Source organism: Phascolarctos cinereus, unplaced genomic scaffold (genome assembly GCF_003287225.1).
Source record: "Phascolarctos cinereus isolate Bilbo 61053 unplaced genomic scaffold, phaCin_HiC Scaffold_4;HRSCAF=312, whole genome shotgun sequence".
NCBI classification, from domain to species: Eukaryota; Metazoa; Chordata; class Mammalia; order Diprotodontia; family Phascolarctidae; genus Phascolarctos; species Phascolarctos cinereus.
Genome location: NW_027555847.1, coordinates 167,112,013 through 167,129,955, shown reverse-complemented (window position 1 = coordinate 167,129,955; position 17,943 = coordinate 167,112,013). Strand labels below are relative to the sequence as shown.

The 17,943-nt window shown below is 34.8% G+C and overlaps 1 protein-coding gene across 1 annotated transcript in view; it reads right to left on the bottom strand.

Annotated features, from left to right (window-relative positions):
* HAPSTR1 (HUWE1 associated protein modifying stress responses) overlaps positions 1-17,943 on the bottom strand; it is a 42,355-nt gene that overhangs the window by 14,355 nt on the left and 10,057 nt on the right. The window contains exon 3 of the mRNA XM_020979267.2: positions 15,658-15,933. Within this exon, the coding sequence (XP_020834926.1) occupies positions 15,658-15,933 (276 nt within the window). The remainder of the gene's footprint in view (positions 1-15,657; positions 15,934-17,943) is intronic.

The following is a 17,943-nucleotide window of genomic DNA, read 5'->3' as shown; positions in this document are numbered from 1 at the left end:
CTTCTATAAAAATCTCTGAACACCAACTAGAAAAATATACAAACTATTAGAGAGCTCTTCAAAGTTCTAAAGAGACTATTGGAAAAGTGTGTTCTCCATTAATATGCTCCAACCCCTTCCAAGGAACACTTGGTTCGTTTCCAATATCAAGCTGAAGTTCAAGCACCTAAAACAAAAGAATGCAAGGATCTTCTTGAAAGATTTAAAGATACAGCTGGTATATTTGGAGGCCAAGATCCTTTCTGAGTCATAAGTTAATGAAGTGCTGAAACTGAGGTGACCAGTGGTCTTTCTCTTCCCTGAAACTTAGGTTTTGACAGATCTAGCCAGAGGGCTTCCAAGTTACTAGGATAAAAAAACATGAATAGACATGAACCAGGAAAAAATATCACTTCTTTAACTTCTATCAAGACTATGCAGACTATTCATGTGATTTGTTTAGTAACTTTAAACTTAAATATAGTTTTAAATAAAGTTTGAATCTGTCTGTTAAAAAAAAAAGACTGCAGAAAATATTAGGTGCCATGGAGATAGTATCTGTAATGTGTTCCCTTTGCTAAGAAGTATATATGCTAAATAAGACAGGCTTGAATTTGATTTAAAAACAACAGAAGAAGCATGGTATAGCAGAAGTACTCCACTTGGAGTCAAGAGATTAAAGAATAAGTCATTTAACCACTAAGCCTCAGTTTCCTCACTTACTAACAAGGATGACAATGTATATAGTGGGTATTGCATGGGGTTGAGAGGAAAGCACTTTGTAAACTATCAAGTATTATTTAAACTTGGTTAATTCCTCCATATATAATTCAACCGTCTTATATGTAGGCAGCTGAATGCCATAAAGGAAGTCTATCAGGTTCTCTGTGAATATGGAGCTTTTCTAAAAGTATAAAATGTAAATACCACCAGAGTAATATCTTAAGTCTTATTAGTACTTTAGCTAAAAGCATAGTGGGATTAGTTGATAGCCAGCTAAAAGCAAGAGCAGCACAAGAGTCTGAGAAAAGACAAGTTTGTATAAAAATGCTACTCCACATTATGGCACAGAGGTGAACTGAGATCTAAGATTTATGCCAGCACAGCGGCATGCTATGGCAGGTTAAAACAAGCTGGAAAGGATTTAAGCATAGTCTAAAAAAACACGTCTACTATTAAAAGACCACCCAATTAAGGACAGAGAAGATCATAATCATAAGGTAGGTCACCAAGGGCTGAAGTTTAAGACTCATGACAACCACTTCCTCCTGTAAACTCCAAACCCCTCCCCCGCGACCAAGTTAAATGCAAAATATCCTTCATCCAGGTACAATCCCCGTTCCCACTTTCACAGTGAAGGGGACAGAGTTTGGAGAGCACACTAAGACTCATAATCTTTGTGGCAGGATCAATGAACTGTCATACAACTAGAGAAACTGTAATTTTCATTATAAATGAAACCTGAAGAAAAAACTTACTGATTCTCTTCAGAAAAGTAAATATAGATAGGAATTTTCAAGACTTGGGAATGTGTCCAAAAGTAACAAAAACAGTTCAAGTATTTATAAATAAAGAAAAAATTGTCTATGAAAATAATCATAGCTTATGCACTAAATTCCATTGGAAGGAATGAAGAGGCAGAGAAAATTTGTGGTAAAATTTAACAAGATCCTTCAGACTAACTCAATGTATTTTGACACTTGGGGACTTCAATTCCAAAGCTGCCAGGAAGACAGTGAAAATTATTGGAAAATAAGATTCAACAGCAAGAAAGAAGTCTAAGGCCTATTCAGAAGCCTCACACCTGTTCATTATGAATGCTTTCTTCAAAGAGAACCCAAAAGCAATGGACATAACAAAAATTATTGTCAAGATGAACAAATTAATCATTTGAGAATCAGTTTCTATATGCACTGAGTCCAACCACTTATAACAAGAGCTAAAGTAATTATTAAGTTGTATAAACAGATAAAGAGGAAAAATGCTGGGTACAATTACAGCAGCTCTAAAGCAGTGTTAAAATTAGTTAATTTTGAAAAACTGGAAACGGACAAAATAAGACATTAACTATCATCATTTTGAAAATAACTTAATAGATTCAAAGTGGTTGCCACAAGAAGAGGTCAGAAACAGCTTTAACCAAGACAAACTCCATGCCAAGAAAAGAGACATGGTTGTCAAAAGGTTCCTGATCTGTGGTCCATGATTTTTTTTTTAATTTTGAGAACTGCACTTCAATATAATTGGTTTCCTTTGTAATCCTTTGTATTTTATTTTGTTCACTCAAAAAAAAAAATCACTCTGAGGGGCCATAGGCTTCACCAAACTACCAAAAGGGTCTATAACACAGGCAAAAAAGATTAAGACCTTTTTAACTGGTTCAGAGTACAATAATGATGGTACTGAAGACTATGAGAAGAGTATTTCTCACAAAAGAGCAGAAAGCATTTAAGAAAATCAGACTATAAAGAGCTTAGTCAGAGATCATCCCTATAGCATTTGCAGATAAAATGTCAACAGCTGAGAAATAAACAAATCTGCTGTCATTTTTATCTTGACCTATTTTCATTAGCATTGAGGGTGGAAACACCATAATTGCAGTCTACCACCTCAGTAGTCAATGTGATCTCTGGGGAAATGTCACTAAAAAGATGAAATAAGCAAAACTTTATTCCAAAATATAACTTTGTATCTTGTTAGATCTGAATGTAATGAGAAAAAATCCAGATTACAGGCAACACATTTTCTAAGGCAGACTCAGCTCAAAATAAGACATGTCAAAAGGGGGAATTTCCATAATTACAGAAGAGATCATAGTGCAAATAACACCATTCTCCCGCCTCAAAAAAAGGACCAGGAAAATAGTAAACACTGAAACATGTCTTTCTTCAAAAATAAAACTATGAAAATCACATGCAAATGCAAAAAGGTCATGCTTGGTTAAAACACGAAACGAGGATAGGAATGCTTTCATAAATGGCTTTCTACAGCAGACATCTTTAAGGTCATAAAACCAAGAAGTGTGAAAATATAAAATCTCACCATTATTACTGGTTGATTTTTTTTGAAAATCATTAAAGTTAAGACAATACAACATAGCTTTCAAGACTGTTCTTCAAGCAAGATATAAAACAGGAAGAAATGAGAAGATTGGAATAACTGGACTCTCAGGTCACTTCCAGCTCTACATCTAAGAACCTTTGATTAATAGTCACATAAGGTGTTCACCTTAGCCTTGTAAAGTACCCTTCACACTTGTCCAATAAGTCCTATTGTTAGGAGGTATTTAGTAAACACTACAAAGCCTTCCCAGTGGAACCCATGGAAAAACAAGAGTAGTCTAACCACCCACTATGAAAAAATAAAGTGGATAAAAACCTTCATATTGCCTATACTATACAAGTACCTGGATAGGCAACTCTTAGAATTACAGGATCTAGAGATAGAAGGGACAAGCTATTATAGTCTCTATACCTTCATTTCATAAACAGATACTGAGGTACAGAGAGGAAAAGCTGAGTTCTTCAAGTAGTCAGGACTCAAATCCAAGGCCCAACTGCAAAGCCAGCATTAACTCTGACAGACTGGTGTTGCAAGCAGACCCAGAATTGAAGAGGAAAAAAAAACAGAAAAATTGTAGCACTTTCAATTATGATACTATATAGTGATACCACTTGACTTAAGTCATGGATCATTATGATCTTGCAAGAAACAAAAGTATAAGTAACCCAAAGAGCAATGGAAAGTTTGCATAGGCATAGACTCCCATACATAACTAATGACTTCTGACCACATATACATATTCTCATTGAGCACATGTGTAGAAAAAAATGATGGAAAAAAAGTAAACAGCAACAGTATTCAGAGAAAGATCTCTCACTTATCAGATGCATCTTCTATGAAGGAATTATGAAAAAGGACAAAAATGGCACAGGATGGAAAAGTCTTCTATCTCAATACAAGGATCAGCTGGTAAAAGTGGAATACTAAAATACTTGGTTAGAAGTAATTTTTCTCCAATTATATATACTCTCATTTGGTATAACCCTGCAAAAATGAATGAAGCATTTAAGCATTTACTATGTACAAAACACTGTAATAAATGCTTGGGATACAAATAAAAAAAAACAGTTCCCGCTCTCAAGGAACTCACATTCAAAAGGGAGAAGAAATAATACATATGGAAAGGTTTCAACTGCAAGTCAGATGGTGCTCAGAGTGCAGCTGAAACCTTAATATGTACTCCTTATAATTCTTTTAAGTTCTTTAATCTATTATTCTGAGAACCTTTGTTTTTCCTTTTAAAGAACTAAAAGTTCAACAGCAAATCCAAATGTCCCTCTGAAAAATTCTCTCCTAAAACTGCTCTTAAATCTATCACAGATCATACTTTGAGAACAGAAATTAACTCTCTCTGATAGGACTCCTCTACGAATAGAGTCTAGCAACCTAGAAAAGTTATAAATGAGTTGACCAAGTATATAATTAGGGGCAGCCCTAGGTAAAATTATTAAAGTTCATACTTAAGTTCTCCACCTTTCCTGTTCCTTTTCCTCTTCCTGAAAACCTGTTGTGCTCTTTCTATCCTATGTACAAATTTTTGCTCCTATCCAGATTTTGATTAACCCTGCTCTCCTCTAAATTTACAGTTAAGGTATTAGCTGACACGACCTGATCTTAGTGTTACTTACTAAGGAATGTACTGCATATAATATACAAACCTACCTCCAAAACTGCTTTTTCAGTTATAAAATTATATCCCTTTCAAGTGATTTTGCATTTGAACAAATCACTAATAAGCAAAGAAGAGCAAATTAAAGGAATTCTTAGGCCTTACCTCTCACTTATCAGATTAGCAAAGTGGACCCAAAAAAAGGTTAAATTTCAGAGGAGACACGGGGAAAAAGAAGTATATTTGATGCACTGGTGGATCTATGAATCAGTCACAGTCATTCTGAAAAGCAATTTGGAACTATGTCCCAAAAAGCTACTAAATTGTATGTACCATTGACTCAATAATACCACTATTGTGCCTAAGCTCCAACAATATTAAAGAAAAATGAGAAGGACCTATAGGTACAGAAATACTTACAGCAGTTCTTTTATAGTGGGGCAAAGAACTGGAAACAAAAAGTGTGCCCAATTAATTGAGGAATGGCTCAATGAATTATGGCACATAAATGTGACAGAATACTACTGTGCTATAAGAACAGTTTTACGGAAACCTGTGAAGGGATATGAACTGATGCAAAGTAAATAGAAATGGAACAATTAACACTTACACTGTAAAAGAAAATAATTTTAGAAGTCTTAAGAACTCCAATCAATGCAATGGATCAACCATGATTCTAGAGGACTAATGATGAAGAGTACTGCCGCACCTCCTGACAGGACAGGTGATGGACTTAATATGCACCACAAGACTTACATTTTTTGACATGGCCAATATAAAAATTTTGCTTGTCTACACGTATTTGTTACAAGGAGGTTAAGAGTTGGAAGAAAGAAAATAAATGCATGGTAACTGAAAAAAAATTTAATTAAAAATAAAATCAAAACAGAAATACACGACTTGACCATGCATATATCTTCAACTACTAACCAGACTGCAGAATGTCAGCTTCTTCGCTACTTCAAGAGATTCATGGTTTCCATTTGCATGAGTAATCCCAAATGTCAAAGACAGCAAACTCACCAAAATTTAATGGACAGTATTGAAACTTACTGGAGAGCTTGCACACCACTGACAATCTTTGACAAGGTCACCTCCCCTCCACAATAAGGCAATGAAGTGAAGACTTTAATGAAGGAATCATAATTCCATAATGCTTTAAAAGATTCAGAAAAATAAAAAGTTCAATGCTCTCAGATTACCTTAACTAAAAAAGAATAACCCTAAGAAATAAAAAAGGTTTCCCTAAAATTTCATGGAAGATATTTGCTAAGTACAAATGCCATTCTTTCTATAATATTAACTGATTACCCTACACAGAAGCAATCTCTCTCTCTCTGAATTCCTATAGCAGTAGTTTATTTGTACCATTTATATGTTCTCATCACACAGCGCTTTATATTGGAGCAGTACATGTCTGTCTTATCTCCCACACCACACTTGATCGTAAGCTCCAAGCATCTCCTACAGTACCTCAGGACAGCAGGAACAAAATTAACACTTGCTGAAAATGAAAACACAGAATTCAGATATGCAAGTTCGCAAAATTCAAGTTTGATTTTAAATGTAGTTTATAGGTTCAGTAGGGGAAAAAAATCAAATGAGACAACTGAAAAGTTCATTAGTAACAAAACATACTGAGTTGTCCCTGTAGTAGTTCAGCTTGATTTCCACATGTAAAATCTAACAATGCAGAGTGGACAGTGCCATCTCAAAGCTGCAAACAGTTTTTTGCATACAACTCAAGATTCCAGGTGGTCTGGGTTTCTACTTCTAAGCTCACTATGGTTAACTGATCATCTGACTCCCAATTAACCCTACTAAGAGGCAAAAAATATTGCGTTGTAATTTGCATTCCACAAAATAACTGTAGAATTATTCTATTCTGAAATAAAGAAATTAGGGGGTCTTCAACAATGTTTTTACATTTTAAAAATCCCTAAAAACTATATACCTGCTTCTGTTATAAGAGAACAGCTCTAATCCAAAGTAATTAACTATTCCATATTTAAGTACTGTTAAATAGAGCAATTCCAAACATTGATAAGAACTATATTTTCACTTAAAATGAACACTGTAAGAAAAATCCTTTTAATCTAAATTCATTTGAAGATTTTTCAGTTACACTGAACTTATCATTCAGTCTTCACAATTTTAATGAGTTCATTAGAAATTTTATAAATATACACACACACACACACACACACACACACACACACACACACTACAAAAATGCATATGCTTTAGTTAATTCATAAAAGCTAAATTACTATGGGCAAGTAACTAAGTTCTACGTACCACAGACATCCCCACAGACTAGAATTTCACAGGTCCTTCAGGACTGACTCAAGTTTAAGAATAAATACAATATAATTTTTGGTTTCTAGAATGGGTCGGAATTACCAGGAGTTTCCCTCATTCCTACTGCCAGAAAACTACTTAAGATTTAAGGACTACAAACCTGGTAGGCAATTTTTTGATTTACAGCTTAACAGCTTTTACCCAAGACTATGTTCCTCCATCTTCTCTCAAGAGAAGGTGTTGGGGCAGCTAAATGGCACAGTGGATGGCACACTGGCCCTAGAGGCAGAAGGACCCAAGTTCAAATCCTGCCTCAAACACTTACCAGCTGTGTGACCCCGGGCAAGTCACCTAACCCCTACTGCTTCCAAAAAAAATTAAAAGTGTACACAGGACACATAGTATATGTGGGAAACACAGACACTGTCTTGACTATTTACAAAATTACATTTAAGGGATCCCCAAAAGTCCAATATAAATACATAAAAAAGCAAACAAATTGAATAAAAATTACTTATGCATACATGTAATAAAATACAAATTCATTTAAAAGCAAAAAAACCCCACACATTTATATAAAAAATCAATTAACTAGTCATTAATTATGCACACTCTATGTAAGTTTTAGAAAAAAATTTTATTTTAAAAGAGGCAGAACCAGATTCATGTGACTCACTGAAGTAACAGTATTCTGGTCAAATCTCTTCTCTCTAAGCCTCAGTTTAACTGTTAAATTGAGAGGGCAGTTTTATTACCTTATATTCCACTATTTGCTAAATGAGGCAACATGATAGGGAGGAGTCTAAATTTATTCTATGAAAATATTTCATGAGGTAAAAACCTAAGAGTTCCAATCATTAAGTAAAAACTTCAGATACATTAGCTCTTTTTCACTAAAAACACTAAATCTACCCAATTCTGGTACCACCTAAGAATGTTAATACCTGATCATAGTAAAATCTCAAACTAAAGAATTCTCACAGAACAGGTTACATAGAACTAAGTTTTGGGAGCCTTTGCCAACTGAAGATTTTACCCTTTTAAGCCTAAGAATTTTTCCTCACTTTGGCCATTTTAGATGGAAATCTTCTTACAGATTTCTGAAGATGACTATTATGAAAATAATTTTAAAAATAAGCATCAATAAAGTTTTAAACTCTACTAGTGCAGTAGAAAACCTTGGGGGGAGCGGAGGCAAAGTAGAAAGACAAAGAGACTTTTTGGTCTAGAGCTGTGATTTTGTTTGTGCAAGGAAATCCCAGAGATGAAACTCCTTCTATTGATGCAGATTAACAACTATTCTAAAATTAATGGTTTCAAAGAATTACCTTGGCCACCATAAATACACATATAGAGGGTTAAACAGTTAGTATGAGTCAGATGGTGAACCTAGGTCTTCCTTAGGCCTAAGTGGGCTCTTCTACCTTAACTCATTCTGCCTCTCTGGAAAGCAGATAACCTTCAAACATTTCTTAAGCATTCATATACATTGTACCGAGCCAAGATGGCTGGGGAAGAGGTATCCAACCTCAAATAATTTTTTTCTAGCCTTCTGATTCTCAGTTGTTACTATAATTATGCATTAATGTTTTACAAAAGCTAATGGCTGGTGATAAACTTTATAGTAAACTACAAAACTATACCTAAAAACAAATAACATGGAAGGGAAGCTTACTGGATGCCTAATATCTACACTATTTTCTACACCAGTGACAAGAAACATTGATCTGAATAATTTGAGATATATTTATTACTGAGTACCTACTATGTTGCAAGGCATTTTGCAAAGTACAAGTTTACAAACAATGTAATCAGCGTATGACCCTAGTGCTCAGAGAAAGGATATTTATCACAAAGGAAAGTCATAACCAAAAGGGACCACAACTCCCATTCTCTTCAAGACAGCTGGAAATCCTGACCCAGGAGAAGAGGGATATGCCTGTGTTTGGGTTTACCAATGACAAACCAAGTGGTAGACTGATCTCTCTACACATGTGGATAATGAACGTACATAATCCAAGAATGGATAATCATAAGCAGCTATGCTTTATTCTACCATAAAAAAATCTTGCGTATTTTCCTAGTCCAGAAAAGACTTTCATATAAAAGCTCTGGTGAAACTATCTTTTATACTGGCAGTGCCCCTATCAAACTGCAGAATTATTAGTCCTGTGTGTGAAAAGAAAAACTTTAGAAAAAATAACTACACAATTATTCTCTTCTTTTCCCTCTCTCAAAACAATCTTGCTTTGTTGAGGGGAAAAGAAACAGTGATGATGACCACGTAAACATCTAGCTCCTGATCCAATAATACCTACAGCAGTTTATTTAACCTGAAACTATAATACACTCTTCTCCCCCGCACCTCACACGTGTACCCCCAATTACTAAAGGAAAATGACTCACCCAGACCTGCAGATTCAGAGAACTGGAATTTAGATCTCCTATTCCCTTTATTCCTCCAGCAATTCATCCTTGCTTCAAGGAAAAGGATGTTTAATTTTAAGAGGGAAAACGATTTGCAAATAAGCAATTGAAAGACAATGCTTACATCTAATATCCTGTGTCTCTTTGGTTGATGATGATGATGATGATGATGATGATGATGATGATGATGACGACGATGACGATGACAGCGAGCATTTACATTGTGCTTTAAGATTCGCAAAAGCAATTTACAAATCTCATTTGATCCCCACAAAAATCTAAGAGGTAGGTGCTACTATTATTCCCACCTCACAGATAAGGAAATTGAGGCAGAAGTTAAATGACTTGCCCAGGGCCACATAACTCCTGTAAGGCAGGATATTAACTCAGGACTTCCTGACTCCAAGTTCAATGGTCTATCATCCCAGGCCTGTACAACCTGGGGCCCACCAGAGGCCAAAGGATTTCAGGCAGCCTGAAAAAAATGTAAAGATGTTTTCCTCCACATTTTTCGTAGGCCACCCAAGCCTGAAATCCTTTGGAGGGCCACAGGCTGTGCAGACCTGTTCTATTCACTGCATCACCTTCTTACATGAATTAAGACTGCTACTACAGCTCCAGTTCAATTGGTAGTATTGTTGACTGAGACTAGAAGTACAATCCAAAGAAAGGAGATAAAGCTGCAGTTCTAGGGTAGAGAAAGAGTGGGAAACTGGCTCTTTATTTTGTCTATTCCAGTGGTCTCCAAACTTTTTTTGACCATGTCCCCCAACAGTACATTTTTTAAGCATGCACCCAAGATACATATTTATTTATAAATTGTATACATGTACTACTGTATTAATGACTACAAACATTATTAAACACACCACAGAAACTTTAAAAGTGTGAAATAACGATCAAATTAATATTTGATACTAGAGCTAAAAGGGGTTACTGGAGTAGAGACTGATATTCTAAGACTTGTTCTTTAGGAATATTAATTTGGCTGTTGTGTGGAAAATGGATTTAAGTGGGAAAAAATTTGATGCAAGGAAACCAATTAGAAGATCTAGGCTATCATTGATAAGGGATTGAATGAGGCCCTCATTATTTATGAGTGGACAGAAGATGATAGATTCAAGAAATGAAGAGATAGAAATATCAAGATTCTGTAATTGATCAGATATGTGGAATGAGAATTAGGAGTCAAGAATGAGAGCAAGATTGTGAGCCTGAGTCAACAGAAAAAAATGGTGGTGATCTCACAGATAATTTAGAAGAGAGGGATAGAGAATTTGGGCAGGGAAATAAATGTAACAAACTCTACAATGCAAATGACCACTCATCCATGTTTGCTCACCTGGTATGATTTACTCTATCAAACCCAAAAGAAACAAGAGGCAAGGAGGCAGAAAGAAAAGCAGGAATTTTACTCATTGACAAGCTAAAAGGCAATCTGCCAGATATGCTGTAGGGCCTGAAGGGGAGTGGAAAATTTTGCCTGACTGCTCAGACATCCTGCTCACGCTCACATCCTTCCTAGGTGGTTTCAGAGAACGACAGTAACAAGAGGGTAAGAATGTTGAATGATAACTGTTAAAGAAGTGCTGAAGTTGTGTTGGAGATGAACCCATAACTGGTTTGGGTGAGGCAGATGACAGGTAATCCCCCTTCCCATCTACCCTCTTCAGTCTAGATTACCCACTCAGGGTTCATAACAGCACCACCCCACTTCTGAAAGCATTATACCTTGAAGAAATTTCAGCTGGCAGTATGCTTGTTAATTCAATAGGGTAGGGAAAAGAGATGAGAGGAAAACTTTTTATTATTTCTTCTCAAAATGGGAAAAAGGTGAGAGTAAAGACAGTTCCTTACAGTACTTTACAGTACAGTCCCTCAAAACATAAGAGCTTAAATTAAGCTTGATTAATTCTTATCAAGACACAAAGGGAAAAAAAACCAAAAAACAAAATAAATCTTAAAACATTTTGATTACAGACTGATTTTAGTTTGCAGAAACCATCCCAATGCACAAATCAACATTATATCCTTTAGCTCTTGGAAATATTTACAAACTCATTACCTTCAAGCCACCTAATTTTAGAATGCATATCAATTTAGACATTAGCTAAAGTGAAATAAAGGTCAGACACTGGAAAAAAGTTTGGCTTAGGCAAATGAAGCACAAACAGGATTTAAAGCAGAATGTTTAGCCTACTTATGGGATTGACTCTACAAATTTTAAATCATTTTAACCAAACCATTTTTATACAATACACTACTCACAAATTAACTGGCTCATTAAAGGGGAACAAACAAAATCCAAGTGATAACACTCAGCTATTAGTTTGAGTTACTATAAACATATATATAAATAACACTAAAAGTTATTCTGTAATTATTACTTCCCAATTACCCTGAAGTCTTCCCTAACAACAATACCTTTTATAGTTAACAAATTCATAATAATATGTAAATGGGTTCTATTCAAGGGATTTCATTTTGTCCATAAGGAAGCTGACAAAACTGTTACACCTGTAACAAGGGGAAGAAAAAACAGTAAAATCCTATTAAAGGTAATTTAGCTCTCCTTTGCACTAGCTATAGTCCATGCTGAGATTTAGTTCAACTTTTTGGAATACCCAATTTAATTTTTTAGCCCAAATATCATCTTCTGAAAGAAGCCTTTGCTGATCCAGCCAGCTACTACTGCCCTTCCTTCCCAAAATATATTTATTCGGTGCATATGCATACACACACACCCCTCCCCTCCCATCCATTAGAATGTAAACTCCAGACACAAAGCAGGCAATTAATAAATGCTTAATGACTATTGCTCAGGTCAACTGCTGTTCTACAGAGCTTAACAAATCAATTTCAAAGGAGGTGAGGAAGGTAAATTTCAAGTCCTCTGGTAAATTCTTTCATTTTTTTGTCCCATTACTGACAACAATGACTGGCATGAATCAGACACTTATAATAAAATGTCCAAATCCCAAACATAAATGTGACAAGAAACATTTAAAAATTCTCATCAAAACTATCACCTTTATAAATAAGACACAAAATCAGTTTCCTCATCTGTAAAATGAAGAGGTTGAACTAGATGGCCTCTTAGGTCCCTTTCAGCTATAGATCTATTATCCTACAGCAATCTAAGACAACAGACACTGAAATTGAAATAATGAGTAAACAGCAGCACCTGTTTATATAATTTTAACACTGATCTGAAAGAAATCTAGTTGAAGAGAACGTAAATGTATTATGATTACACTGAAAAAAAAAAGCTTAAGAGACCTAAGGAATGAGGGCTTTGCACATAGTAAATAGACATTCAACTGCTAGACTAAAATAAGTTTCAAATCTATTATTTTAATCACACATTTAACAATATCCTAGAAGGAAAATCAGGATGCTTACAACTATCCAGGAAATAGGAATGCCATAAACCACAAAAGCCAATGACTGAAACTTTAAAGTTTCTAGGTTAGTTTAAGCAATTTCTGATAAAGAAGAATGACATGACTTAGGCAGGAGATGCCAAAAACTCCTCAGAATAAGTTCCTTCTTATTAAAGGTCTTCAAAGCAAAGGATCTTATCCAGTACACTGCAGAACAATTGAGACTCTTATAACATTTTGAACATAATACTTGAAAAGGCATGGGTTTTTACAATTTATCTTAAAACTTCAAGCTATTTGTCAAGTTATTGAGCTACAATATGTGTAAGAATTCTTTGTACTTAAGTTTTGGTGTTAGGACACATTTTTAAAATACTGAAGTGCAAGAAATAATATCTATGACAAGAGTAGATAACCTATCTACACTGCACCTTTCTATATGCTCGGTCACTTGTTTGATGTTTTAGTCCTGATGTTTTCTAATGTCAGGCCTGCCTTACATCTGTATCACAAGCAAAATTACTGCCTTTTCTTATTTAAGAAATAAGTTGAAAGAGAAGTATACCTATCTCTCCAGTTTTTAGTCAACTTATACATTCTGCAACCTCAGAAACAACTCTGCTTAATAAAGTTCTGATTATCAGTTATCAGGCCAGTATTTAAGACAAGGTTTAAACACACTTGTCAAGGATGTTTTCACCTCTGAATGATAAAGACCGGCCCAGAGTGAAAATGGAAAAGTAATCCCCTCTTGAAGGTGAGTTCCTCTGGACGGTTTTGTTTTCAGAAGACATCATGATGAAAGTATAAAGCTCCCAAATCTTAAAAGGCATCCTCACTGAGAAATCTTGTCACCTAAAAAAGCAGCCTAACAATTCATGCAAGAGCAATAAAATGCATGAAAAATGCCTTTTCCAGACTATAATATGCAGATGGATGAGCAGTACATTAAGTTAGTCCATCAGTATATGTAAAGTGACTAATCTTAATCACTTTAAATGGACAAAGAGATGGTTCCAGATTTAAATAAAATAAGCAAATAGACTGGATTGCAAAATAAGCAGTGTTTAACTATTTCAATCTAGACTGGTGCCTTTTCGCTTTACTCACTTCTACGATGCTGTTCTTCACACGACATTCTATCCCTCAGCCTTTAACTTGGCTGCACCCTCATGTCAACAATCCTCTGCTCCCTCACCCCGATCTGTTAGGTTCCCTTCAAGATTCAGTTCAAAGCCCATTATCTGGACTAAATTTTTCCCTTTCCACTATACACTGTGCCTCCCTCCCCAGCTGCTAGTCCCTTCCCCATCCTTACCTTCATTACCTTCTATCTACTCTGTATATATTTTACACACTTTCTTCCTCCAGGAAAATGCTAGCTCACACTGAGGGCAAGGGCTGTTTTTGCTTTTAGCACAGTGCCTGACACATAGCAAGTATGCTTCCTGACTGATGCATAAGCCCATCTTTCAACAGTATTATCCTCCTGGTGATACTTATGAAATGATGGAAGACTACAATCTCCAAAAAATCAAAATTACAGATGACTTGAAGAACAATGGAGGTAACAGGCTAGACTTAAATAGGGTGAGGATGGCATAAGTGAAATTCCCTAGAAAATACATTGATCAGAAAAAGGAAATGTGACAGACCCATGGTGATGTTAAGAAAACAGAAAATATTAAAACTTTTTTTAAAAAAAGGAAATGGGCTGGTCTTATACTGGGTGCCAATGACAACAGATAAATAGCACAAATTCTGGGCTGATACCCAAAACATGCAATAAGACCCACCACAATAGCTACATTTTTGCTCAACTGAGGATTTGTAGGAGGATATGGACAAGAATAGTATGCAGGCAACTAAATATGGACTGTGACCTAGCTTAAAAGAGAGGGTTATCCCCATCTATAAGATCATACATAGAACACCAAACATGTGCTACCAGAAGACTTAGCTTTAAATCTTAGCTCTGCTATTTACTATTTGTGTGGATTGTGACACTGCTAAGACACCTAACTTTTCTGAACCTTTTTCCTCATCTGCATATGAGGAATAATAATACTTCCACTACTGGAGTTTAAGGTGGGGAAAGTACTATGTAAACCTCAAAAGGCCTTGACAAATATTATTACAAGTATTTAAAATAAATTATAAAAAAAAGAAAATGCTTTTCAACGAACTGCATTCCTGAACCTGATTCTGTTATACCAAACTGTCTTTGGTTCATATTAATTCCAGCCCTGGGAAAAGGAAAATGTGTAAGCTTGTAGGACCCCAGATGTTCCAGATGTATCAACTAACAGGCACTAAGGGCAGAGTAAATAAAGTAATAATTCATTCATTATTCCCACCTCTGGTTGGCCACAAGCTCATCATCACTACAGAACCATTAGAGAAATGAGTATGCTTTTTACAGGGACTTCCAAAAGAAAAATATTATCTACATGCTAGAGCTTCACTGAATCCTTATACTTAGCTGCAATTAGGTAGGCCATGATAATTATAAATGTTACATCTTAAAAAAAAATTAAGAAACATCTTTAGCAATAAAGATTAAGCAGCACATGAGATAAGAAAATTCAATCAATTTTAAGAATACTGCAAATTCAGGCATACTATTTTCATTGCCGGCTAATAGACAATTGGCACAAAATATTTAGAACAAAACAGCATTTGGGACATCTAATTGGCAATCTAAGAATCTGTTTACCTAAGTTCTGGATTAACATCCTATTTATATATTCCTATGACACCTACAAATGTCAATACACTTAAGCTGTAATTTAAAAAAAAAAAGACAAACAGCCTAAAATTCAACTCTGAGCATGAAAAGAAGTCCAAACAAGTCATAATCATTTTTAGCAGAGAAATGTTTTTAAAAAGCTTTACCATGCAGAGCTATGGCTTCACGGAAGGGTTGCAAATCAGTCTCTACAGATGAGCTAGTTTCTGTTGAAGTAGCTCGGTTAGGGGATACTACAGTTAGTCTTGGGGGAGCTCTAGAGTTTCGTGGAGGAGGAACTTTTCCACAGAGGAAGCTGATCAAGTCTTCTCTACGAATAGTTCTTCTGCGTTTTTTAACCCATGCTAACACATCCTTATTGCGACGCTGGTAGCCAATTTGAATTCCTAGATCAAAACTTCGTTGATGGGCATCCACGCTTTCTGTTAAAAAAAATATATATATATTTATCAGTTATTATGTTTTTATAAGGTTCCAAAGTAGAGGTTTTACAAACGGCTCAGATCTAAGAAACTCAGACTGATTTCAACATAAAGCATGAATGTTATTTAAACTTTTAAAAAGTTATTTTTAAGGGGCAGCTAGGTGGGGCAATGATAAAGCTCCGGCCTTGGAGTCAGGAGGACCTAAGTTCAAATCTGGCCTCAGAACTCTGATTGTCTTACCAAAAAAAAAAAAGCTATTGTTAAACTGACTTGGAACTATCATAGATGACACTTTACCTAATTCTAAATTTTAGAGTTTCATGCTAAAAGCAATTAGATTTATATCTCACCTCTTTTTTAAAGACTGCCTAACAAACAATTCGATCACATTTTATCTTTTACCAAACTGACTAAAATACTGCATCATATCTCCTTAAGCAATAGAATATAAAATATAAAGAAAATTTTATAGAAAAATTTTAAATTAAGTCTTTTCTTGAACCAGTCAGTTCTGTTTCTTCACTGATAACGTCTTATTATGAAATTTATCTCAGTTTTTTCTCTTAATTTTTAAACCAGGTTCAACCATAATACTTGTGTTTTAAAAACTTAATTCCCACCCAACCTCCCAATCCAATGAAATTGTTGGAAATGATTCAGAAAGTAAAGCTGTGCCCACTTCAGTTTTTTTTAAAAACTTCTGATAAACACATGTTAATTTACAATGCAATTTCAGAGAGACATTCCCATAGAGCAATTTAACAGATCTAATAAAAAGCATACTCAACACAGCAAGCCTTGTTAAGGTACATTTTTAAAAAGGAAAAAATTATCTTTTTTGATGATTATAAAATATTAAACTTAGGATGAAACTAATACTTTACATCTGTCTTGGATCCTAGGTACTCTGCAGTTATGTCAGCAGCCCAGTCTCTAGTAAACCACTTCTACTGCTTATAGACTCATTAACCTAGAACCTTGTCCTAAAATTTGCCACACTACCTCCTCACTTTTCACAGTTGTCCACTTTTGTACTTTACTCTGGTTCAGCAAAATAATCCTTGTTAATCTAACAGCCCTTTGGTATAGTAGTTTGTTTCCAAGTCTTAGTAGTAAATTGGTGATACGTTTCTAATCATTTGCAAATAAAGCATAACCCTTATTCCTGGTCTTTTTGTAAAGAAAAGAATTCTCTCACAAAAAGAAAAAAAATTCCTTAATTGATCGTATTCTTCCACTACAGTTTCAAATCCCAAATGTCTTTTTAACCTAGGCATATCTTTGGAAGGAGAAGATAATGACTAACTGTAGTCTCAAAAATAGTAGAAAATGATTCCATTATCAGAGCAGATCCCAAACGAATAAAAATGGAAATTTGGCAGCATGTGGAAAATGAAACCGGGACATATGTCACTCAATAACAACAATAAAAAAATTCCTCCCATTATAATATGTCAGATCCTTATTGGACAAAATGCAAAATTACTCCATACACTATGAGGACAAAGTCATTATGTGGGTTAGTTTTTTTTATAAGTAGGGTTCACATTTTTTGGGGGGGGAGCAGAGAAAGGAGATGCCTATATATCTCACATATACACACTTACACACATGTATATATATGTATGTATATGGAAATAAGTGATATAAAACACAAAGGGCATCAATCTAAGTAATGAAAACATAAAAAGAATTAGAAAAACAAACATGAATATCATGCAAAAATTTTCTAAGTTCATAGCTAGATCAGGAGAGATAAATAGTATATATAGTTTCAAATGTAAATAGTTCCACTTGTATTATTTTAATCTTTGTTTTTATTCATTGAGTTAACTCATAACAAAATTTTACTTTAAAAAGGAGGATTTTATCTGTACACTTGCAAGCTCATTAAAACAAGTCCCCCTTCCAAAAAGAAAAAAAATAATTTAAACACGTTAATTTCAACTAAAGATACATCATAAAATGAATATAATGCTCAATTATGCTTCCACTAAGAATAAGAGA